We start from the raw sequence: 26,554 nt of genomic DNA, 5'->3' as shown, positions 1-26,554 counted from the left end.
CACAAACACACAAATCAAGTCAGACTTGAGGCTCAACTATGACAAATCCATGTGTTGGCTTTATCTGATGTAGACGAGCTAGAGGCTAATACATGTATCACAGCATGACGCCGGGTTTGATTAAGAAGGAAGAGTTTTATCTCTTTATGTCAACTCATTTGCTGCAGAGAAGAGACTGCAGAGATGGTTACAATAAGATAGCCGAAGCAGAAAACTAATTTGAATCCTTTCTTTTTAGTCGCAGTGTTAAGCTCTGATAACGGGGGTTTTTAAAGTCTCACACAGCAGGGAAGCAACAACTGAACGCATTAAAACTAATCAGCAGACGTGATATTCAAAGCTTTGCATCTATTCACAGACCACATTTCTGCACTCAGTGATTATTAGGAAGACTCGTTGAACCAGCGGCTCTCCTCTCTGATCCACCATAATCTTTTTTTGGACCTTGTAGTTGGCAGTTTTTCTTTTTGACTCCAGATTTCTTGGAGCCCCTGTGCATTCATTTAATCTGCTTTTATTATATATTGTATTCAGCCATTGGCAACATGGAGAAGACCAACCTTCATTTGAGTTGTACATGATTATCTCTCTACTATTTACAGAGGTTTTTTTATGGTGACTCTGCTGTTTGCATTGCTTATGCTAGACTAGTGTCTTAATGAGTTTTTTCAGAGCTTGAACTGTCATATAGCAGCCTAACTTTTGTAATACTTCACAGTGCGAGGCTGGTAGTTTTCATACCGGCTGTGAAGACATCCCTTCTTGAAGCAATTACAATGTAAGAAATCTTATCTTAAGACCTCGTTCTGTGTAGAAATGCATGCTAGAGTTCAGCTGAGGATAATAGGTGTGGCGACTCCTATGGACTCTGGTTAATTTCACTTCCTGTTTTATTTTGGATTCACTTGCCCACGCTTCCTAGGTTGCTTTACTTCCTGACATTGTTTAAGTTTCCCGCCAGTTTTGTTCCTCACCTGTGTTCCACTAACTCATCAGACCTCCCAGTACTTGTAGCTGTTCACTACCTGTTTGCCAGATTGTCTCAGTTCTTTGCACAAGACTAGCTCACCAGTGTTTGTTTATTCCCAGTCATTTACCTCGGCCTGTTTCTTTGTTTTGCTTTATTAGTGAGCTCTTTAGGTTTTTTTGTATATGCTTCTTTTGTATGCAACGTGACTATTCTGCTGACTGCCTCAATTCTCTCAATAAACTTTTGGATTCTTGCACTTCAGCAGTCCGAAATCAAGTGTGTATCGTCCAAAGTTAGTGCAAAACTAGCTTTTTTGTTTTTATTGTAAACTTCCTCCACCACTGAGGGAGTTGTTGGTTTAAACAACAGTTAAAATGACCAACTAAGCGGTCGTTAAGTCATCATATTATCAGTCACTTATTAAGCATAAATGCCAAACATTATCTCGCTCCACCTTTTAAAGCTTGTTTGCTGCTTTTCTCTGTTTGACTGTAATCTGTAATATTTCGACTATTGGTTCGCGACAACTGAAGACGTCACCTCTTGGAGCTGATTAATTGTGATTGGTAATATTTCACTATTTCTAAACGTATAGACTACAGGATCAATTAATAGAAAAAAAGAATATCAGCAGGTAAAATAAAGGGTGAAAATAATTGTTGGTTGCAACCCTTCTTTAAACAAAGTAGACTGATGTCCTCAAAGTGACAAGAGACAAGACAGATAGATCGTTAGATCTGCGAATGTTCAGTAACACATTGAGGAACACGCACTACACCATGGAGCCACGAGGTGGCAGTGTGTTCACACGAGATCAGCTGCTGCTGCGTGATAATGGATGCAGTCAAAGGTGTGCACTGTCCATGGATTATGCAAGAGCCTGTAATATTTGCCAAGGCTCTGGGGATTGAGTATATCAATATATATTGTTGAATGAAACCCCAGCAGGGAAAGAGCCTGAGCAACAATGTAAAATGAAAAGTAGAGGGGAGAGAGGAGCGCGGTAGTGAGAATGGTGTAACTTGTGGTGGACATACAGTAGGGCTGGGCGATGTAGGTCTTTTCACATTTCGATTTACATCACGAAATAGCATGTTTTCTGGTAATTCAATAAATAAATAGTATCCGTGAACACAGGGTAAAACCTATTTTTTGTATACTGCTCTGTGACTTAAGTACTTGAGAAATTAACATAACCGTTTCAAGTGAACCTAACAACCCAAATGTGATATTAATTAATAACAGCTGATGCATTTTACAGGACAGGTGGCGGACATTAGGGTCCATAATAATTGATATACTGATTGATCTGAATGAACTGTGTGTTAGGTGTATATAACCCACTGATTATTATATCATTGGTTATAATAACTGAGGTTAGAATGTGTAGAAAGTAGTTTTTATGCTCCTGCATAAACGGCCACAAACAAAACACACGCAACGCATTTCTGTGTCCCGTAGTCTTTAAGGTGAAGAAGAAAACAAAAGCACGTCGTGCCAGTTAATGACGACAGATGCACTTTATTATGCCTGTCGTGGGGACCGGCATAGATGGTTTGCTGACTTTTGTACAAACTCTTCTTGTTTTGGTTGGGCTGAGTCTGAGAAAGTTTCCACATATGGAAACTTCGCTCCCACATGCAAGGTTCTTCCACATTGATATCGAAAAAAATGATAAAGGATAGCCATTTTCATATCGAAATGTATCATTATATTGGCCGTATAATGTACAGTAAAACTTTGTGTGTGTGTGTGTGTGTGAGAGGGGGAAGAGGACAGAGACTTGTGTGTGTGTAGCCTGACATGAGGGAGTTAGTCATGCCTCGGGTATCTCCGTGGAAAAAACCCAGAGTAGGCTTATTTCCTCTGGGAAGGCGCTTCAAACATCTCACTCAGCTATCTGACGCTGCTGTGACATACCTGTACGTCACCGCTCTTCACACTCCCCCCCCCCCCACACACACACACCCATGTTTGGCAGACGGGATAGTGCTTCCTCACTGATGGCAACCTGTGGTTGACCTGGTTTCAGACTCCTGTGGATTCTGGCTTACTTTCATCCCCAAACTGGGCTGCACTCAATAATTATCTGGAGGAATGAGTACGGGCTGACTGTGCTAAATGGGAAGCAGTCAAACATGGTTTGGATGTGGAGTCGAATCAATTTATTCATTCCACTTGATGTACTCCAAGATTACACTATCAACTCTGTTTATATCTTTAAATCAGAATTTATGCTAAATTGATGATGTAATCAGGCAGCAAAAAGCCGTTAATTTGACATATCCATCTGAGATTATGCAGACAAACATTGATACCTGGTGCTTTTAAATCAAAATTGCATGATTTCTTTTCAGGTACAGCATACAGATTTGATTTAAATTGTATATTTCTTAAATGTTCAATGTCCGTGCATATACCAGATTCTTTCCAGATCGGCAATCTAGTCATTTCAACTTAAAGCACGTAGATGGAACATTTGCTGAACAGCTACCACATTGGCCACAAATGAAAAAAAAACCTGAATATCCCATCATGTCCCAAGATTCTCTTTAATCAGTTCCTTTTAAAGATAATTTGGTGAGCTGACAAAGCAAGTGGGGTGGGACCACATAGAGGAAACAACAAACATGTCTCCTCCTGGTGAGGTTTTGCTTCTTTTTTTATATTCATCTGAAATGTTATGTAATAGAATATCTATCCAACGTTTGCTCGTAAAAGTAAGACTGTAACATAGAGCAAGGGTGTGTTTGATTGCTTATGAATTTGTCTTTTCATTAATGAGAGAAACTTGGGTTGTATCCTGTTGAAGTTCTTGTCTGGCCATCGTTCTATCTTTGCCAACAGCTGTGACACAACACAAGAAGAGCCTAATGCCTCATTGACACGTCCTTTGTCCTTTCTCCTGCACCTCAGCTCGTCAAACCAAGCCACCAAAAGAACATCATGTCAGGTAACTAATTAGCTAGTCAGCCGTAGCACATTGAAAAGCTTCAGAACGTACCTGCGAAGGTCGACGTCTGTCTTTTCCGTTGCTAAATGATGTGGTTCTTATTCCTGAACAACACTACCAACACTAGTTTGTTTACGTTGTCTCTCCCTGGCCCTCCCAGCTCAGTTGTCAATCAACCATGTATTCATGTTCGCCCACTCAAGAGGCTTGGCGAACTTTCTGCTTTATCCCCAGAGACCTTACTTATTCCCTTCCTTAACAAAGCTGCTCTCCCCTCCCCTCCCCTCACTTAATGCCCAGCGCCCTGCCCCGGCTCGCCCACCTCCGGAGATGAGACAGATGGCGCTGAGGAGGCCTGTCTCCGTGTCGTCCATCTCGATGGGCAGCAGCTGCTTGGCAAAAGTGAACACCAAGTCGGTGAGCGGGCCGAAGCCAGCGTTGTGCATCTGCGTCCGGTTGAGGGTCAGCCCATCTGAAAAGGTCATGGTGTCCTTCTCGGGGGTGTACCTCGTACAGATGCGCAGGATCTGATATGGAGGGAAGGAAGGCAGGGAAAAGATTAGTCAGCAGGGATTTAGTGCGCAGCAAACTTTAAGTGATGTACAGTTGGGCTTGATTTATAGAGTTTGGCTTTGAACATCTTTAAGTTGAGCAGTTTTATTGCAAAAACTGACAGATTGAGTGTCTACCTAAGGCTATTGTCAGTGTGGAAAATGTTCCAGAAAAGCACTAAATCATCAGTTGCCAGGTTGTGAAGAATCCCTTTCACTGTTTGGACCATATGGCCATGTACTTTCCGAAAAGGGCTGCAGAGGATCTGCACGGAAATACATTTATTAACAATTTATTTAGCAATTATTAATGGATTTGAACCAAATACAAGAACACGCAACAACTTAATTGTTTATAACTCGTCTATAAAGCATGAGTAAATTATTTATTAACCATTAACAAAGCCATTACTTAAGTTTCAACAAAAAAAACAACACACTGTAGTTTCATTTGCATTCTTTCTGCCCTCTGGACTTCCTCAAGATCAGAAAGGTGTATTTTTGATGACTAGAGATACAGTCAGTGATATCATCTCCCCTGTATTTTGCCAACTTCTACTCAAATTGAACATCAAAAGCTGTAAAATACGTAATAGGTTCATGTTTTTAGAAACACTTTTAGTAATGGTAGCTAACCATGCAAATTATTTTTGTTTTATTTGTCCAGGTCTTTGAGATTTTGCCTTCACCACTCGTTTGTGCAGCGTACAGCATTGAATAAATAAATCAATGTAATGTACTCTTCAATAGTTTTCGAATAACAATTAATCACAGAACTATGTGTAATGTCTGTCACTCATGGTGACAGACCCAAAGGGAATTATCACTCATGCAGCCTCTTTTTAGTTGTTTTCCTGTATGTTCCTTCCAGCAGCAGGCAGCTGTTTTCATTGAAAACGATCTGATAAACCCTGCTGGTGACAATATATCAGGTGATATGTTTACAGCTTTTTTACGTAGCCCCCAAGTGGCCCAAAAAGATCAGTTAATGTACCTTTGAAAGTGAGACAATATTGGTAAATAGGCTGTGTAGTTTCGGGTGGACCAACCCTTTCATCAAAATCAAATACGGAGAAAGAATGCACAAAAAAAAAAGCACCATTCTTTACCACTGTAACCGCACCGATGACTGATGATAACCTGCTAACCTGGGCAGGTAGACTCTATGAGACTCTTAAGTCCTAACCAGGCTCACAACAAGCATATCCAAAACAACGACCTTCCTCACACTCAAAAAGAATAACCTTTGAGTCTCCTGCTGCACTGCATGTGTGTGTTTGTGTGTGTGCGTGTGTGTGTGTGTGTGTGTACACCTAATGAAGCCACTGATGGTGGATGTGAAGCCGACAGTAGCCTTTGAAGCTATTTGAGTGGGCTGGCTCTGACAGTGAGTGGCAGGCGTGTCTGCAACATGAAACAGAATAAAACATGGCTACTGGCGGTGACTCGCACCGGCTGGCCAGGCCTGCGCTTAGACACACACACACACACACATATATATATATACACACACAGTGTTTGATCTTTCCTCTGACACTCCCTCAACCGGCCCGTGCACAATATCTACGCCCTTCACCATAGAAATGTGCTGGTGAGCGGATGTTGATGGCTGAGCGAGAGCCAGAAAGTCATCACAGCCGGCCTTCAACTTCTCACCTCTGCGTCCCTGGGACTTCCCCTCCACTGCTTTGTCACTTGTGACAATGTGACTTATAGCCAATACAAAGTCCAAAAATCCATCTATTAATATGGCACTGCTACTGAATCTGAGCCAGGCAAACACACACACACACACACACACACACACACACACACACACACACACACACACACACACACACACACACACACACACACACACACACTGAATAACAAATAGTGTACGTACAGCAAACTAATGCTCACTTTCATCAGCATTCATTTATCCAGGTTGTGTCCGGATATGATTAAGCTACTTTGCATTTACAACTCACATAAATATGCATCTTCATGCATAAATTGTTGATTTTGCATTCCCTTACCGAAATGCAGATGAACCTGGATGTCACTTCCTCTCTGTCATTTTAACGACACATACACCAGGCTGCAGGGAGCATTTACTATTTTGTAAAAAAGGTACCTTTTATAAAAGATTAATGGTTAATAACTAAATAATTCCCTAATACTTATACTAGTATGTATATCAGTAATAAACCAGGAAAAATAATAACATTTGGGTTGCCAAGTTGTAAAAAATCCATTTAGACCGTGTTTATCTGTTGCTGTTTTTTTGTAATGCTGTTGCAAGAACAGAGACGCACAGATTGCAATTGGCCGATTCCAACATTTTTTTAAGTCTAAACCTGCCGATTCCAGACTAACTCTTTTAACCGCCGTGTTTTCTGTTCGTCATAAAGAGGTGAGGAGGACAAGAGGAAAGAAAACTGCTCTACTGGCTCAAAATGTAAGACAGCTGTTTGGAGAGAACGTGTTTCGACTACAGCGTGCTGGCTGGTTCTCCACAGAACTATTAGCAACTGACAAGTGAGCAGCTGCTGCGAGCTCCATCATATGCAAAAACTGCAGTCTGTCTTTACTGTAACTAGTTACACTTCATTTAGTCCAAAATACAGAACAAGCGAGAGACAGACTTGGCAGGTTTAAGTACCACCTTCTCATACGGTACTCATTATAAAGGTTTTATTGTAACTTAAGACTTTAAACTGTTAACAAATCATCTCATTAAAGCACTAGCAAATGATTTATCAATTATTAATAAAGCCATTAGTTACAACAATAGAAACAGAATGAGAGTAAAGCGGACATTCACGTTCAAATCAACATAGCAGGATGGTCGGAGTGTAACTTTGCCATTGCAAAGACTGTGACCGTAGTAGTGGACTAACATATTCTCCTATATCCTCTGCACAGTGCTGAGTGCCATTTTATGTTGAACTAGTCAACTGAACACGGCAAACAGTTCAATGTCCGTTCTACTTCCATTCTATTTCTATGGTTCCTACTTGTAAACCTTTAACAAAGGGTGACTTTTGAGAAAGTGGTACCAAGACTTAAATACAATCTTAAAGGTACCTTATGTAATCAAATATGTTTAAAAGAAAAATCAATCAAGGTTTAGCGTTCTACTCATTTTCTCAGACTACTGAGATATTGAACTTCGGATCTGAAAAGTGAAGACAATGTGGAAGGCTCTTAAACTTACGTTCTTTCTAATTGCCAGCAGGGGGCGACTCCTCTGGCTGTCCCATTGTATAGATGGCTAAAATGGAAGTCTACAAACCAATGGGTGAGGTCACGGTGACGACGCCCACTTGAGAGTCTGCGCTCGTCGTTACTATAGTTAATAGTGTAATACAGTAGTTCTGTCAAGTGTTTAAGCCAGCTGTCTACAGCCATGGGCTCAAAACTACTATTGGGTGCTGAATTGTGAATTATACTCCGGGTCACAAATTATGACCAGATGACACACAACAAGCCTGTCATCACTTTCTCTTCCTTCCTCTCCCTCTGAGAAATGAATGCTAATCAAATTCCCCCCCCCCCCCTCCCTCCAACAGCCAAGCATGCATGAGGGAGACAGAAGAGGAAGAGAGGCAGCCATTTGCCTTTTTTTTTTTTCCATCTCATTACTGCGGCTACATTAGTACAGTACATTGCTCCACTTAACAACTCCTAAATAACAAACAAACATTCAGCCGCAGCAGCCGGCCGACTCTGCAGATATTTCTGCATCACTCTGCATCTGTAGATTAGAGGCTGAAAAATGTTCCTGCGTGCGTATAATCTAATCTCCGCTACAGACAGCTACTCCACGTGAAGAATCGAGTTGACTGGCACGATCAATTAATCGGATCTTCCTTTGCGCCCATTTGGCCAGCTGAGTAGGTCATCCAATAAGATTTGGGGATTGGTCTAGTGGGAGCAGGTTCAACCCACCAATCCCCCAGAGATCTGAGGCTATATTGACTCGCCACACATTCAAACGAATGAATGGATTCTTACACAACCAGGAACGGCAGGGAAAAGAGAAAATAAATATTAGAATAAACTGAAGTCTGGTAAAGAGGTGTGTTTATATAACGGTGTTATGTCACTGCTGTGAACAGCTCTGGGAAGGTTTTTAGCTCATTACTGAATATTTTAGAGTTTACTGAAGAAGCATCTAAACTGCGTCTCTTTGAGTTACTCTGTTCAAGGAAAACTCGTTCACAGTATGGTGCCCAATATAGATAAAAAGGCAGGAAAGCGACCGGGACTGGAAAACTAAGCAAACATGTGAAAAGTATTCCTTTTGTTTATGGCCAATGTAAAGATTTAAGGATTGTAAATTAATGGAACAACCTAGGAAGGAGACATACCTATCAAAACACAGTGCTAACTTGCTATGTTGTGATTGGTTATGGACAGAGTCACACTACTGTCACATATGTACTATTAAAACATTACATTTGAAGCCAGTTGTATTGCCAGGTTCTTATTTTTTGCTTAACATCAGCCAATTGCAGTTACACAGAGATGATGCATGCCAAGTTTCGAGATGTCTGAAACAATGCTCTAAAATACGTCATTTTGAAAATGAATTCGTAAAGAAATTGATGTAATCGTGTAACCACTTCAACAACATGCCTCATCCCCGAAACAATAATGCCTCCAAAATAAAAGCACCAACACCCACCAGAATGTCCAGGCAGGCAGCTTTCAGGAGCGTGATCTGGTCCGCGATGGTCAGCGCTGTGAAGCCAGGCACTCGTTTGGCAAATTCCACGATCTTGATAATGCACTTGGTGGCCAGCTCGCTGAACTTGTCCCACAGGCCCAGGTCCAGCCTCACACGGTGGTCTGCACTCGAGTTCTGCAACACACACACACACACACACACACACACACACACACATATTCAAACCCACACGAACAGAGAGCAAGGCGTCAGGCGAAGAGGCAGCTACTTTTGTCATTGCACAGACTGCTGCTAATGATCTCCTCAGTGCACCCTCTTCACGCCGCATATGTGTCACACTTACATACAGTAAATAGGCTCCATAAGACCTGAGCTCTCAGAAACACACTGGCAGGATTGTTGTTGTGAATACGCTGAGCTGAGCCGGGTGGCCGGGCCCTGCGATAATGAGCGTAACAGTGTCAGTGGGATGCTTCGGCAATGATGGGTTGCAGATACGGAGCGGTGACAGGTAGCACGGAGCGGTTTGAAGCCGGAGGGGCCATTAATACAGCTATACGGTCCAGAAGCTCCACAAACACTGGAGGGGGAGCGGGGATTGGAAGAAAGCCAGGGAGCAGTGAAGACATAGCCACATATTGCAATGTGCAGAAAGAGTAAAAAGTGTAAGTAAAAGTGCTGTAAAGACACCAGAGAGGGGAAAGAAAGAGAGGAAAGTTAAGTATGTGAGAAAAGAGAGGCATTGTGGGAGGGAGGAGGGAGGAGAAGCATGAATGCTGGGAGTTTTTCTCATGATGCGTGAGCTAGGGTGAGATTGATGCATCAGTTTGTTGGCTTTTGATTAAAAAAATCTCACGACAGCCGGTGTCATCCACCTCTGATGTGTTCTTTAAATGACGGTGATTATTTTGGATCAGATGGAAACACGCGTCTGCTCATGGACGAGAGGCTCGTGCACAAAAAACAATCCAGGTTGATAAATAGCGCTGCAGTTAGGAGGGTACATATTATGTATTTTTGAGTTTGGGGTGAACTTTCCCTTTAAAGTGTTGGCAGGGTTTTGGTCTGAACCCGGTCTGATCTTCTGACTGACTGTTTTGCGCCACCATTGGTTTTCTTTTCAGCTCTCAGTTAATAACAAAGTGAAAATGATGTTATTAGCACCATCACAAGTGACGGCCCAAATGCTGAAAATACACCCATGTTGACTGAATTAGAATTATCTTATAATTCCAGCGTTTAGACCTCCTGTTTAGATGCTGTCGTACCTTGATAAGGACACAGTTCTGAGGGGAACCCTTGCAGTACTTTAACTATTTTTGTCATTACAATAAACAAATGGAACTTAATTCTGCAATGTTGTAGCTGCTGTTAAACACTGGCGGGCTGCATCTAATGATATTTTTTCAGTTATAGATTATTGTGTTGGTCATTAAACAATTAATTAAAAGAATATTGACTCATTTAGTCTATATTGTGTGATGAAATAGTAAAAACGTATGACAATATTCCAAGAGCCACAGGTGACAAAGTGGAGTAATGAAGAGGTTGATTTTCCATTCAGGCATATAATGTTCTACCTAAATGTTTCCTGCAGGAATGTAGTCCAGTCAGAAACAGCAGTCAGACCACGATGAGACATCCAAACTCTCCAGTAATATCCCAGACTGATGATTTTCCAAATCCTTTACTCAAACAGACTTTATTTCAAACAGAGCGTTTTTGAGTGAACATCGACCAGAGCTGCTCTGAGTTTGAAACCGCCAGGAGGAGAAGAGGAAGAGGAGAAAAAGAGGGAAAGAAAAGGCCATTCGAGCAGGAGACGGTGTGGTGGACAGATTCAGATGCACAGAGGGGAGAATGAGCAGCAGTTGGGGAATTGTTTGGGTGTAGCGGGGGGAAAGCCGTAGTGTGCTGTCTGATGGTGGGGACGGAGCATCTGATGATCATTTGTTTGTTTTCTGATGGTTTACATGAAATAGCCCATCTGTTCCACATGAGTGAGTCTCCACATGTAGCAAGGACACAGCACACACACACACACACACACACACACACACACACACACACACCAACACTAACAAAGGGAGGAGAGACGAGTCTTTACCAAACCTACTGTGTGTACAGGGCGGACAGCAGAAAAGCCCAGACAGGACCAACTTGTGTTTGCTTTAACGTTTTAAACTGGATTATTGTTTTTAGGTGTTTTTAACGAAGGGTGACCAAGATAGTGACTGACCAAAACATTTACAGTGCTCTCTGCTGGACAAACTATGTATCAGAGACGCTGTGTATACACTCTCTAGAGAGAAAGGTGCTAACTAGAACCATATAGGGTTCTTCAGCTTAAGAGAACCCGTTTGGGGTTCCTGGTAGAACTTTTTATAAAGGTTCCACCTTAAACCCTTCCAGAGGGTTTAACCTAGAGCCCAACATAAAGGGTTTAACATAGAAACATCTGTGAAAGGTTCCACCCAGAACCCCGTATGAGAGGTTCTCCAGAGAACCCTTCTATGATTTAAGGGTTCCACCATAACCCTCTCTGAGAGATTCTATCCAGAAACTTTCCATCTTCTAAGGGTAACAAGAACCCATCCTGGCGGTTCTACCAAGAAAACTTTTGTATCGCAAGGATTTCATCTACAACACACCCAGGGGGTTCTACAGAGAACCCTTTTTACATTCCCAGGGTTCATCTAGAACCCTAAAGGGCCGGGGCCGATGTGATACAGTGCAACCCACAACAATCATGGTTCACAATCTGTGAATTTGTGTGTGTTCTCTTTTAAAACTCACACCTCCAACTATCCTTAAAAAAAACTTTTCTTCAAAAAACTTTTCTTTAAAAGCAATTGGTTCTGAGCAGAACCTCAGCCCTTCAGGTTGAACCCTTACTCCTAAGAGTGTAACTGACCTCATTCATACCTCTGCTGTTATTTTACTACAATTCATTGTCAGGTATCAGCTATAGCATATAAGCAGTAATATATCAGCCATGACCGTGTACCAGTCTGGCACTCCAGTGCAAACTAGAGCGTTTGATACATTTCCCCCCTTGCAGCATACAGTACATGTTTTTATAAGACTCCACTGCTTCCCCTCTTCCTGATTTTGCAACAGGGCTAGAGCTTCAGCATATAAACAAACAACAAAATTAAAATTGCTCTTGACAGCATCAACAAGGTTTATGCCACGGCCCGGGTCTGCAGGAACATTGTGATGTGTTAGGAGTGTACACAGTATGATTCACAGGCCCTAAGAGATGTGGAAACAAAGCCTCCGTGCTGCTGTAATTGACTGTTACATAGCCTTTTATTTTCAGATCATAAATTCATCTGCAAAGATACAGAGTGCTTTTGTGTCTCCGAACAAACTCCTTGGACATTTAGGCTACTCTGTTTTTCAGCATAAACAACTGTAATGAAAAAAAAAGTCAGTGGCATAAAGCAAAGTGTCTCCAGCCAGACTGGATTCAGAGACGGAGACAGAAACATGCTCTCTTTGTGTATTTTAGCCAATATTATTGAGACAACCTAACGTTAACATTGTAGCTTGACATTTTGTATCTCGATACCAAAACTATGACTTTGATACATAACTGCCTAAAATATCTCGATACTGAAACAAAACCCTAAAACATCAGGAGAAGTTATGGAATAATAGATGACAGAACGTGGAACTTCTTTTTTGTGCATCAATTAATAAAATAAAAGGAGAAACAAAACATATTTTGACAAAGTCAATGCAAGGCAGTAGAGGGTATGAAAAGAAGCCATCAAATAACAGGAGATAATTATTTTATCACAGCATGATCATACATTTTAACATCCAACCGGGAGAAGCTCTTAGTTTAGATCTCTCCACCTTCACATGTCACACTGCAGCTTATAACAGGATACAATCCTTGCAGAGATAAGTGCGAGCGGTTCTGTGGGTGAGTTCAGGTGCCCTCTCACGGGCAGCGATGCAATGTATATGTCTCGGGCTTTTATTGTGAAAGGTAAGAAAAGTGAAGCTGTAATGCGACGCTGCTGCCGTTAACAAGGTGGGAGCAATAATGAGTTTTCCGTCTTGGTTCGGACCACAGATCCTACGTGTTGTTATTGTATATAAGTATAGTACAGCAACTTATAGCCCTCGGCTGCAGTACTTCAGTGCCATATTTTGCTCCGTGAGTCTGCAGAGCACTTGTATTTGCAGCGTGCACACACACACTGCCCTGATGCTGACGCATCATAAATAGGGCTCTTATTAAAACAATGTGACTCTTAATGAATTGCTAATAATGAAATGGGGAATTGCAGCGTTTTTGACGGCAAAGTATCACAATACTTTTCAAGTATCGGTATACCGTGAAACACTAATTTGGTTACATCTGACTTTCCTGCCTTTTTGGGGGAAATGGGAATAATCCTTGCTTTCAGACTTCTCAGTTTTAAAGTAAGCTGCATAAGCAGATGAATAATGAATAGAATATACAGACAAAAATAGCATTACATAACTAAAGTATGTCAAAACCCAGACAAAGGGAATATTACAGCTGGACATAAATAAGAAAATCAGTCTGTAGCATTAACTCAAACTTTAATTCAGATCTTTTTTTACTTTTAACAGTCAAACCAAGGGAGCGAACACATGTCTACCCAGCAGCTTTCAGACGAATACGGCAAAAGAAAAAGACAGACTGTGAGATTTCTAGTCACAGGGGTGTTATGTAATCTCTCTATTTATGCTAAATGTGGTATAATTTGTCTGTGCGTCATTCTCGTCAGGGTAGAAACAACAGCAACAGCATTCAGACCAACAGCTCTACACTGGAACTGGACTTATTCCAATGAATCACAATAATATCGAGGACGTTTTGGAAAACAATGGAGCACTCAGGTTTTTAGAAGTTCATAAGTTCTTGTTCCCTAAAAGAAGGTCTCTAAATTTCTTATTATCTGAATTTCTTATTTAATCTGCCATTCAATTGAGTTAGTGTTAACTTATATATGTCTAAAAGCTTATTTTATAATGCCAGGAATCATATTTTGGTGTAGAAATACAAAATAATGTATTATCTATGGTCTAAATCTGGAATCTGCCTATAAAACATAGACCATGTTTGAGTCTCAAATTGTAGATCGTAAAGTTTTTCCATTTTAATTTGATAAAAACTTTGAATATTGAATAACAGATGACATGATCTCTGGACAGCGCACCGGTTTTGAGCTGACGAAGAAAAAGGACCAGGTGGGAAAAGTGGCCAACTAATATGACATCCTGCTGAAAATCCAATATCTACTTAATATGTCGGCGAACTTCAACATCGGTCTAAGCCAAAGCCCCAGGAGCTCTTTTAGTGTGAGAGGGCTCGAATACAGCAGCGACCTGCAGCCCACTGAAGTGACTGTGGAGACAGCTGGAGCAGCCCTCTGCCTCACAGCACATCAATCCCCCGGAGGTTGTTACTGCGAGGCAGTTAGCACCGCGGCTGCTGGACACTGTCACGAGCAAACAATCTATTGTGGCCACCCGCGAGAGACAGAGAGAGCGAGAGGGGGGATATAAAGGGAGAAGGAGAGAGAGAGAGAGAGAGAGAGAGAGAGAGAGAGAGAGAGATCATTTAATATGATCTGGGGTTAAGTGAGAGGCACATTAGGGCCGTGCTTAAATCACGGACAACGAGCTGCAGTCGACACAACAGCACTACGGACGCACATTCCACTGATTGACATCCGATTTGATGGGGGAGGAGGAGGTGCCGACACATGAGTGTGTGTGAGTGTGTGTTTGCACAATGCACATATGTTGGGTGGGGGGGGGGGGGGGGGTGGAGGTGGAGGTGGCTGATATTAAAGCAACTTATCTTGCTCTCCCCTCTGGGTGGAGAGGGACAGGGAAGAAAAAAAGGGGGAGCTGAAGAGGAAGGAGGGTGAGATAATTCGCAGTTGGATTTTTTTATTTTTTTTTAACACCCCCCCCCCTACTTGCAATCTCAGTCAATTACACAAGTCCCATAATTCAATAGAGCGAAACAAGGAAGTTGCCGGGGAATTCTAATTTCATTTAAGAACATTTATCCAAACAAATTAGACAACTTGCGACATTAGAGCGGGCTTGTGTGTACAGACGCAGAGAGGCAGTAAAAGCAGCCAGCACCTGTGACCAATAGCGATGGGGGACAAACTGTAATGTGGCTAATATCTCCAGGCCCGGGCCGCGTACTGTACAAGCAGCAGCCGCCGCTGCCCGGAGCCACCGGGGGCCCGCCGAGCGCTAATGTTTTATTTTGTCTTTGAAACTGCCAAGCTCGTTTTTCATCACCATCACTGTCAATGAAGCGTTATTCATTGTCGAGCTAAGCCCTCTCACTCGCGCGGCTATCTCCGCTAACCCGGCAATGAACTCCTAAATCACCGCAGACTAGGATTTGAATATTTCACCACATAATTGGAGCTTTAACCTAATCTAGGGGCGCGGGAGCTCCTCTTCTGTTTCCGACGAGGAGGACTCAAAAGGCGCATCAGGATCCAATCGCTTGTAATAATGAGGAACTTCTCACAGTCTGTGAGCAAGCATAATTACCACTGATCCAGATTAAGGCTTTATCTGAGGCCCGACTGCCACTCCAACAAACAGCAAACACTGGCTTATATCCTAACCAGGGAGCAAGATTTCTGCTATTATGTCCTACTCTTTTTCCAGCAGTGGATTTTTGCCTCAATGCAGACTGTTTATTTTGTAAAAAAAAAAATCATTGAAGTGTCTCGTGGGAGAGGGAATGGGATGAGGGCGGAGTAGAGAGGGGTTACAGCGATTAGGAGCTTTGTGTTGGGAGTGAAAGGGAAAAAATACAGAGTTATGGAGATGGGAGCTTACTGTACACTGAAATGACAGCAGCGGCAGTGTACAGCTGCACACAGCGGAAAGCTAATAGCTACTCTCTCTGTAAATTTGCTCCGTTTTAGCATCTCTTAACTATCTCCGCTCCAAAGTGTATTGTCAGGGACTGAATGACTTTCATCACTGGAACAAGAGATCCATTACCTACTGCGCATTGTGGCTCCTCAGCGGAGTTGTGTATTTTTGTATAAACAGTATTTGACATGATTGACAGGTGTCGTGAGATTTCCAAAACTAGCACCGCCAAATCATTAAACATGCACCCCCCCCCCCCCCCCCCCCCTCCCGCTCTCACACGCTTCCCTACAGAAGACTGTTTGTGCAGCGTCGGTGTCAATCACGACACACTCGCGCCGGCTGTAATCTATATGTAAGTCATCTTAAAAAACAAACGCATTTAGACGCTGTCAGCTCCCCCACTGCACAATGCTGCCACGCCAACGTGTCAATCAAAGCGCCGCTATCTCTGCCGCCCTCGCTATCAAGCCATCAGCCGTCCTGCGGCTCCGACCGGTACCCCTGTCAAAAGCGTCACAAAACGAGGCCTCGCTGCGTCAAACGCTCGCTCTAGAGGTTTCTCCTCGACATTTGCGTGACCTCCAACTTTTGCACCCAGTCATGACGACGAGTGCGGGGAGGAGAAAGAGGAGCTCGTTGTCACTCAGATGAAGGGGGCTTTACGGTTCCCTTTGTTTTACAGGGTGGGCCGCTTTGAGGCTGCACGAGCGAGGCCTGGCGTGTCCGACTGACGGGACTCTTCTTCAAGGTCCCGCGTGGATTAGCATCCCCTCGCTATCTGGCCTTTCACGGGTTGTTAGTTTAGCGCCGACGTTGGAGGGTTTGAGGGAGGTTCAGGGACGGCACAGTTCCCTCAACCTTGACGACGGGAGATGACGGGGATAATAAACCCTTGATGAGCATTCGTAACACCCATCTTGGCTCCGTCGCACATTAGCGCACAAATCTGTCACTTCTGCACCCGTTTTGATTTACGGAAGCACATAATGATTAGCTGGAATAGCTGCATTTATTCAGACATGTGAGGCTCGAGTTGGGGGCCAGCCTCAACCAGACTGATGGGCAGCTGCCTGGCTGGCAAGTATTTCCAGACGAGGGTTTGAAGTTGGCAGCTGCAACGTCTTCCAGTCCTGACAACCTCGTTTTATTATCTCCTCTCACTGTTGCAACATTTAAAAACTGGGGTAAACACACCCTGTTAGTCCCAATACAGACAGCGATACCTGTGCTTTGGGTATTGGACGATACAAAGTACCAATTTGATACCAGTGTTTAATTAATAAGCTGTATGCCTCACTGTGTGGAAGAGACTAACTTTTTAAGACAAAATGTAACAATTAAATATGTAGATGAGTTTACTAAATTGTTATTTTTGGTTAAAATAATAAAAGCATACACCAGCAACCAGTAAAAAAGCTTCAAAATGACAATTATACTTTTAAGTGTTAACCTTTTTGAGGCACTTACTCACTTAAAACAGGATTTAAAGTTCCATTATATTGTGTATAAACATAGAAGTGACTTGAATACATCTGCCCTGTTGTCACTGATACCTGATCCAGCTTTTTGACTCAATATCGGCCCGATATCTGATATCGGTGCACCCCAGTCTCACCAGAGGCTGGAAGTCATAGCGTGTTAGCTGCACAGTGCTATTATGATGCATGCTTTTTTTTTACTGCCTCTCCATCCGACTTAATGTCCAATCCATAGCTATTGAGAGAAGAAGAAGAAGTGTTGTTGGGGAGGATTTGCTGTACAGTCAGCAGTCTACATCTGTGCTCTCGAGGTGCATTAGAGGGGGATTAAGAGTACAGTAAAATAAATTGATTACCATTATGAGCTCTGCACTTGCAGCTAGACCGGATCAAAAGGAGCATACGGTGCCGTCGGCGAAACAAGGTCAAGGAGTCAAAGACACGTTGTTATGTTTATGATTCAAAAAGAAGTGCAACCAAAGCTGAACACTTTCTTTAATCTGCTGTAGAGATCTTGCAGAAAGCACCACAGGACAGTGAACTCACCGTGGTGTATTTGCCAAGCTGGCAGAGGGAGGGGAAGGTTTCTTGATGGGCCTTACGAATCTTTTCAATGATGGTCTCCAGCTCGGCTGTCAGCTCGTAGCTCTCTGCCAGTTCCAGCTTTGGGCTCTCCTTCTTCTTCTTATTCCGGTCATTTCGAACAGCTGAAGGAGAACAAAAGATTATGGATTAGCGTCAGCAATGACATGCACAACGTTGACTTGAAACAATGTGAAAGGCAACAGAACTTTGTTGCTAGAAGGCTTTTTTTTACCCCATTCTGGTTACTTTTAAGAGATGCAGCAAGTTGTCAAGTGTAAAACTGAGAACTTACATAAGCACAAAAAGTTTCGAGCTGCAGTCGACTCTGTCAGCTCAACCGGTCTCTGTCAGCTTAGTGCCACTGGCAAAGGCTCCAAAAAGGAGGAAAACAAAAGCGTCTGGAAACTCAGGCGCTTCACAAATGGATTGTGTGATTTTTGTGGCTCCATTAATTCATTTTGTTAATCAATGAATTACCTCAGAGCTATTTTGGTGCTCTTTTGTGTTAAGTTCAGGTCTAAAGAGTGAAGTAATAGTCACTGGATGTAGGTTTGGTTTTAAACGTCAGAGGGACAAAACATAATTTGTCGCTGGTAAATAAACCTTTTAATAAAATCTCCAAATGTTCAAAGGTAGGGTGAGTAGTGATGTGATTAATAAAGTGTTACTGATGGTTTCATGCTGTTCCACTGATTGACAGTTGGTGACATAACAAGAACTAGGAATAAGCTAACTAATCAAGCAAACAGGCTTGTAAACAATATATGTTTTATATTTCTTCCAAAAACTGGCTTTGCAATTGTTTGAGGAAGGAAATGCATTCAGCGTGTTTATTAAGCATCAAGGACACACGCAACGCGTAATGGTGAGAAATGAGTTTCCCTGTTTAGTGATTGAAGTCGATCTAGATGAACACATCTACTTCTATTTATCATAGGAGCTACAACAAAAGCCCAGGTTGTTGTGTTTGTTGTGCGTGAAGTGCACCCTGAGAGACCGGAGTCCGCAGAGTCCTTCGCTTCATTAAGTGCAGCTCTTTGAAGTCTGTCGCAGCAGGAGACTCAAACAATCCGACCAGGTGTATTACTCAACACGCAGCGTGATCATCCCAACATCGCAGATCTCCGATCAGCTGCACGCTCCCCTTTAGAATAATAAGGAGCGGAGCCAGAGAGAAAGCGCTGGGCTCATTGTCAGCGCTGAGACACCCAAGGGACCTAAGGGACCTTCCATGGCTGACAGCACAACAGACACATCCTCTGCCCTAGTTTACAATAAAGCCCTTTATATTTACGCACTAGAGCCAACTCGTGATCCCATATTGCACTAAGATGGTTGAATGGGAAAAGAGGATGGCAGCTGAATGCAGGTTGGTGTTTAATGCTGGTGCAGATATACAGTATTGTTATGTGACTGTGTAGAGCCCCAAGGCATTACATTTCATTTAGATTATTATTCAATGTATAAGTATTTTTATTTGTTAAAACTGCAATAATAGATTCTTTTTTACAACCACAATGGATCAAATGAATGTGTAATGTGAGTCACAAAATTGTATTTCGCCAAATAGAAGATAAGATGCTGTCAGAAATTCTTCATATCTCTGAATAGGAGGATGATGTGAATTTGTTTTCCCTTCCTGGCTGTTTGTATTAACGGTCTGAAAGCACGACATAGCAAATACAGCAACACTAGTGGCTCAGCTACATTTCCCAGCAGCATTTGGTGAGCGTATAGCTACGGAGAGCCGAAGTGAAACTGGAACTTCCGGGTTCTGTTTCAGAAGTAAGAAAATCTCATTCAAATTCCCATTGACATTAGTTAGTGACAGCTCAGCAGTATGTTGTGTGGGTCATGTCATATGTCTTAAAAAGGACGGTAGCGATTTGAAAAACAATCCATTCCTTTTTTTCGCTGCCTATAATGAACACGATTACTCAGAAGCCTTAGAGCTTTGCTGGCTTAACTTCACGGTTTTTATTTCTATTTTCTTTTCAGGGGCAATACACATTCATCAACACGACTGTAAATATGCCAGTGTTAGCCACAAGGCTGCTTCTCAACCGTTCGGCCGGACGTTAAAATTGGTCATTAAAACAAACAAATAAAACACTTAACATATCAAATTTGAACAGGAGAAAGCAAAACATGAACAGCTGAGCAGGATTAAAAAAAACAAACGTAGAGGAGTAAGTCAGCATTATGCAAAAGTAGGACATCTAGAAAACAGGCAGTAAATACAAAACAATGTTAAGCGGCACAAACAGTTAAAACATGAAATCACATGAAATCACAGAAGACGGGTAAAACCAGAAGGAACACAATCTAACAAACAGACAAGAAGCCAAGCAAACGAGCAGGAGAGCTCAGCAGGAGACTGAACAGTGTCAAAGATCTTAAACAGCAGAGATTCAATAATAATAGACAGATAGTTAGCAGCCAGCTGGTGGACATAGTGGAGCATTTAGCAGAAAGAGAGACATATTTTGGAGTTGGTAGAGACCAAAACAGAGCTACAGGCTAATAAGAGATTGAGTACTAGACTTAACATCCATCAAGGTGATCACTAGCACCACTCCTAATGAATGCTAATGCTGTTCTGTGTCTACTGGATGTATACATCGGCAACTGTTTGCAAACACTTTTAAAAGGTTATATTAAGTCAGTGTTGAGTTTATAGTGGAGATCACTAGTTTAAGTGGCCAAAACAATCGATCAATTCCGATTGAAGGCATTTCTATGATGTTATAAAACATAATTCAGTTTGGCTCGTCAGAAGCGTCGCCATGATGAGTGTTAAATCCTCTCATTTCTATACATGCTCATGTCTGCTGACCTGATCAACAGTGTCTATTTTTAGAGTAATGCAATTTATACACTCTAATCTCGCAGTCTCGAGTACTAATGTGTGATCGGCGATAAATCGACAAATCTCCACACAGTAATATGATCACAGCTGTTCTCCCTGGAATTTTTATTCACCACATCTAAATACACTGAACCAGTTAAAATTGCATTGGAAGAAAATCTTTCTCAGGGTTGGAGAATGTAAATTACACAATGTTACGGTAGAAACAAATGTATTAGTACCCACATGGTGGGGCTCTTCTTACAAATTGTGTTGGATTTACTTAAGTCTTTGTTTCAAATGCATATAAACCCTGCAAATGATTGCATGTTGACAGAGCGACGCTAACTCTCTTTTCAGTCTTAGTGCTAAGCTAGCCTTAGCGTATCTTGGACCTATCTCTGAACTGGACGCAAAGAGAAAGAGAGAGAGGCTGATAATATCTGACTGTGTCATGTTGGCATAACTTAAAGAGCTGTAGCAGACTGCTTACATCTCCTGATGCTAATGCTATCAACCAACCGCTATTTTCCCACCACCACCTGCACTAAGACTAGACTCTACTTGGTATTGACAGATTATAGCGCTTATCCCCATAATCAGGCATTAACCCTCGATGGAGTTGACCTCAAACGCCTCATCTGTTTTACCAACAAGGCTTTGTACCCTTAAGCCAGTCTCTCCTGCTGCAATCAATGCACAGAATTCAGTGAAGATACAAAAATATCATTCATACAGCTGGGATCCAATCAAAATATGTCAGCAAATGCACACAGTCTGCGAGCCAGATCGGTCACAGCCAGGAACTCCGTCCATATGCTGAAGATGTCTGTTTAATTTTGACACATTGGGACATATTACACCCACGTCTCACATCCCAGCGGACCAACTCAAAGCGTCAACATGAAAGAGGAGTTAAATCAAATGTTCTGTTCCAGAGAATCAGACTGAATGTTTTGGTCAGCCATGGCCTGGTGCAGATTACTGTCACTGCTGCGAGGCAGACATTAATCACTCCATACATTTCGACCCACATCTGTGACCTATATGTCCATTATATGGGTGCATGTATATGTAAGAGACGTTCCACTGCGTCAACTGTGATTATACATTTAGTAAAAGCAAACTTTGACAGTGACAATGTTAATTAATTCGTCTTAAAATGGGATTCAGATAAACGTTAGCGATGACTGAATTTAACTAAACAAAAGACTAGCGGGATACTGGGCACACACTGGAGTGTTAGCATCACTTTTTACTGGTGATTTGCTGCTTCGCACCTGGCAATGCTAATCTTTATAGAGGTAAAATGAAACCAGCGATGGGAGAACTGAACCTCACCGTGTCTTTCATCTTGGTTTATAGTGTCGGTGTGGGGGCAGTGGGAGGGGTTTGACTGACAGAGGATCGAGAGCCTTTGGGCCTCCTTCAATCTGCTGCTCCACAGAGAGAAGCTGCTAACACTGAACACAGCAGCAGCAGATAAAGCAGGTTGGGAAGTAGCGATTCAGAGTGGAGCGATAGACACCTGCCACACAACTCTCCGGTGCAAGTATACAATCAGATATGGGATCATGGGAAAGAAATTCAGATAAATGTTGTAATTGGGGAGGAAAGTGATGAAACGAGATGATGATGAAATAAAACATGCACAGAATCCTGTCCTTAAAAAAGAGCACATGTGAAAAGTATCTTCCTAATGTTGGATTTGATATTTCACGCATCAAAAATACACATCTGCTTACTGTACAAACTCACACATGTAATGCTGTTTCACCTTTAGTGTCACATAAATGACATGTTCCTCTTTTTGTCTCTGTGCCAGCGACAGCAGTTGCAGGAAGCGTTATGTTTTCGGGCCGTCCTTCTGTTCGCTCCATTCTTGTGAACGCGATATCTCAGGAACGCCTGAAGGGACTTTTTTTTTTAATTTGGCACAAACGTCCACCTGGACCTGAGACAATTGAGAAAGGACACGACCCACTGGGGTTTGACACGAAAATTGCATTTTTTCGAACAAACAAATCGGGAGAAAATCCACTTTTCTTTCTCTCAGAGACGCACTCTCGCGAGATCTGGCAATGTTCACGAACGCCCTAGCACACACATTTTCGTACAGCTATATATGGCTGTTAGCTGTGTAAATATCTACGGTTAGCAAAAAGAAAATATAAATACATTATGCAAATATAATCTCTGCTCTCATCCATCCATGCGACGTGCACGACGTGCAACACTTCCAAACAAGGAGTTTTGACCTCACAGAGGAATCATCGTAAAAGCTGGCAATCTTGCTTTCGCTCTTCACACTTAAACTGCCAGCAGACTTTATCAGATTCACTTCAGCCTGTGCTTTACCATGTGTGTTGAGCTGAGAGAGTGAGCTTCTCTCTCTGTCACGCATATATTTCTGTTACTTGTCATGAAAACAATCAAGTGCAACAGCATGAATATCCACCAGGAGAGACCGTCTAAAAATGTGTGCTATTGTCTTCATATTTAAATGATGTAGATCTACAAAGCTAGTGAGGGAATATTTTCTTGCCACCGTGGCCAAAATGGCATCTTTTTTTTATCCTGATCACCATGTTTCGAAATTACCAGCAGCTGTGAAGTGTCATCTAAAAGAGCAACGCCTGATCTCCCAAAGCTCTTGCTACTTTTTCTGTGCAAAATACTGCTATCAGTGGGTTAGTAACGTCCACAACAGAGGACACACAGTCGTGATGGTGGGTCGAGGTCAAAACCATGAGTCTCTCTCAACACAACACAGAAAAAACACATTGCCCCTTGGAAGAGGGGGGGGGGGGGGGGATGGTACGGGATAATGGTATAGAAAGGGGGATGGTACACAATCTGTTCCCGTGTGTCTGAGTGTCATTTGTCATAGTGTGGTGACAAAGTGTCTGGCGGAAGGGGGGGGTTGTGGTCCACACGGAGGCAGGCGAGATGTGATTCAGGAAGACAGCGGCGTAGCGAGTGCACCCTCCCACTACCCACCCAGGGCAATCAATTACCACCGCACTCCAAGCAAATTACTGCGAGCATGAGCAGATACATCCAAATGATGCATCGGACAAGAGGCCATGAAAATATATGGCTTTTTAATACCCAGAAAAGGGGCAGGGGGAGTCCACCCAGCTCAGGGACTCTCATCAGTGCCTGTGATCACTTTTCGTGACTTCCACATGAGACGTATCTGCACTTTTATCTCCACTGGTCCACAAGTGTCTGTTTGCCTCCTATTGTCTGTGAAAAATAAAGACTTATTGGGCCCTGAATTGAAAAGAAAAGGACAAGGGGCTGCGTTGGCAGGTACAAGTGATATGATGAAATAAGATCCAGGAAGGTCAGTTTGAGTATTAGGTCCACAGGTGCACCCTGAAATGAATGAGTGCTGTCTTTTGTGACACAGTGCTGTTGTTTATCTGAACATGGCTTTACTCCTCTGACTTGTGCACGCAGAAAATACAGATTCATCATTATTTACTACAGAAAACAGTAAAACAGTGCATATCACAACTTCCTATAAGATGATATCCTCAAATAGCTTGCTTCGGTCTGACCGGTGGTCTCAAAGTAAAGCAGAGAGAAAAACTGCAAATATGACTCTCTAATGAATGAATGACATTAATGATATTAAGTCACCTTCTGTTTCAGTTATGGTCTCCACTAAAGTAGTTGGTCTTCAGCTGCTAATAGCTCCTTTATGTTCACCAGTTAGTAGTGTGTGCTGAGCAGGTAATGAACTGTAAGTGTATCAGAGCCATTTGACTGAAAACAGCTGCCCGCTGCAGCTGGAAACAAACTATGTGAGAACTTTGAGGCTGAACCAAAAGAGGAAAGTTTGCTGGTTGCACGGCAGAATTGTTGATGATTCTCTGTGGGTTCATCACCGTGAGCAGCCCCTCTCAGAATACAGTCATTTGAACCACTGTTAATACCGACATATTGATCAGTGCAGCTCAATATCTCTGTCGATCAACTACAAAGGCTAATTGTTCCAGCACTACTTTGATATTTCAAAATATTTCACCTTATTTAGAACCTTGATCGACCAGGTCTTTTGCTTTGACTCAGTAATGAGAATATGAATTGGAAGTCCTGGATGTCAGATTTTTCTATAGCACATAAATCCCAACCAAAATGCACTTAACTGATGCTATAACTGTTACCGGGGAAGCTTGCTTTAAGGTTAAATGTTTTTCCCATTTTAAGTCCACTCCAGACACAATTAACTATTCAAAAGAATAGAGTTAATTTGAAACGGGTAGGAATGTTAATTTTGCGGGGTTTTTCTGACTCGATGTGTTGAGTGGATTGTTATTGCACACATACAGCCTCTTTTGAACACATTTTAAAACTTCTTGCAACCGTTTAACTGATTGCATTAAAGGGTCAAGATTATCATAGTCAGTTAACAGTTAAACGGCTCGAGAAGTGGGGTCGCTGGCATTAAAACACATGAGCACACAATGCGCAAACCACGAGGACTGTGTTAAACCCTCCACCCAGCGGCTTTGTCAGGCTTTGAGGGAGCGCTGTGAATGAGCGAGTGTTTCTGAAGTGCTCTCCAGAGTGTTAGACCAAGGGATGAAGAGTCATTGAGTGGAGTTCAGACACGCTGTTAAATACACTCTCCACAGCGATGCCCACTGTCGCTCTCCCGTCCCTCTGCTTTCCAAGACCCTCCTCTTCCTTTCCTTTAGTCACTGAGCAATGTCCCACCCTCTGTCTTTTGTCCTCCTCTTTTATTGCTTTTCTTCTCGCCTGCCTCTAGCCCACCGGTGCAGCATGGCGATGTTTTTCTCTGCTGCTTTATCGGGATGCTGTGTGGCTCGGCAGCAGCAGGCGTGGATGGCGGCCGTTTTTTGAGAAACCCGACGGCCAGCCATCTGCGTGCTGCCAAGCTCTACGCAGCGTCTCTGTGAGCAAACAGATGCAGCGCTAAATAAACACTATTTATTTGAGCCCACGTGATGCGGTTCGGGCCACTTGCCACGGCACTTAACATGGCAGCTCCCTAACACTAACCAGGTGGGTGTCGAGCAACCGCGATAATTCTTCGCTGCCACCAGAGCATTGGGTTTAAGCTAATGGTCCTGATGGGACCAGGGGGAGTGGAGAGGGGGGTTGTCAGATGGGAAACCTGCGCTGTGAAAATATGACCTTGGAGCAGGAATGAGAATGAGAGAGGCGCATACGCAACTAAATTAATCTCATGATGGTCCTACAGCAGGTTCAGAGGCTTTGCCACACAGATACGATTAAAAGAAGAAAAAAACAGAACAATAGTTTCAATAGTTGACCTGCTGATCCTGGAGCTGTGCATGTACGATGGTGTATTAGTGTCATCGTAGGAAAAAAATAATTACAGAGCCAGGGGAGGGGGGCAATATTTCATGAAAAAACTAGATTAATGTCGCAAATTTATTAGAAAAAAACACACTAATTTACAAGGAAATACTTAAATATTCTCTGAGTTTATAAAAAATCTGAAATTCTCTGAGATTAAACTCACAAATATACAAGAAATGAATTTGGAAAAATGTATTTTTGGGACATTTTTGGAACCACATCGCTTC

The 26,554-nt window shown here is 42.5% G+C and overlaps 1 protein-coding gene across 1 annotated transcript in view; it reads right to left on the bottom strand.

The window, feature by feature from the left end:
• The window catches only part of LOC306708776 (retinoic acid receptor beta-like), a gene marked incomplete at both ends in the record, with an annotated part of 87,302 nt that overhangs the window by 2,288 nt on the left and 58,460 nt on the right, over positions 1–26,554 (bottom strand). The window contains 3 exon segments of the mRNA XM_079176708.1: positions 4,246–4,450; positions 9,150–9,326; positions 18,083–18,243. Coding sequence (XP_079032834.1) covers positions 4,246–4,450; positions 9,150–9,326; positions 18,083–18,243 — 543 coding nt within the window.

Source organism: Pholis gunnellus, assembly GCF_910591455.1.
Source record: "Pholis gunnellus genome assembly, chromosome: 16".
NCBI lineage: Eukaryota > Metazoa > Chordata > Actinopteri > Perciformes > Pholidae > Pholis > Pholis gunnellus.
Note: the sequence above shows the minus strand (reverse complement) of the source record. Positions and strands in the feature narration are given on the sequence as shown.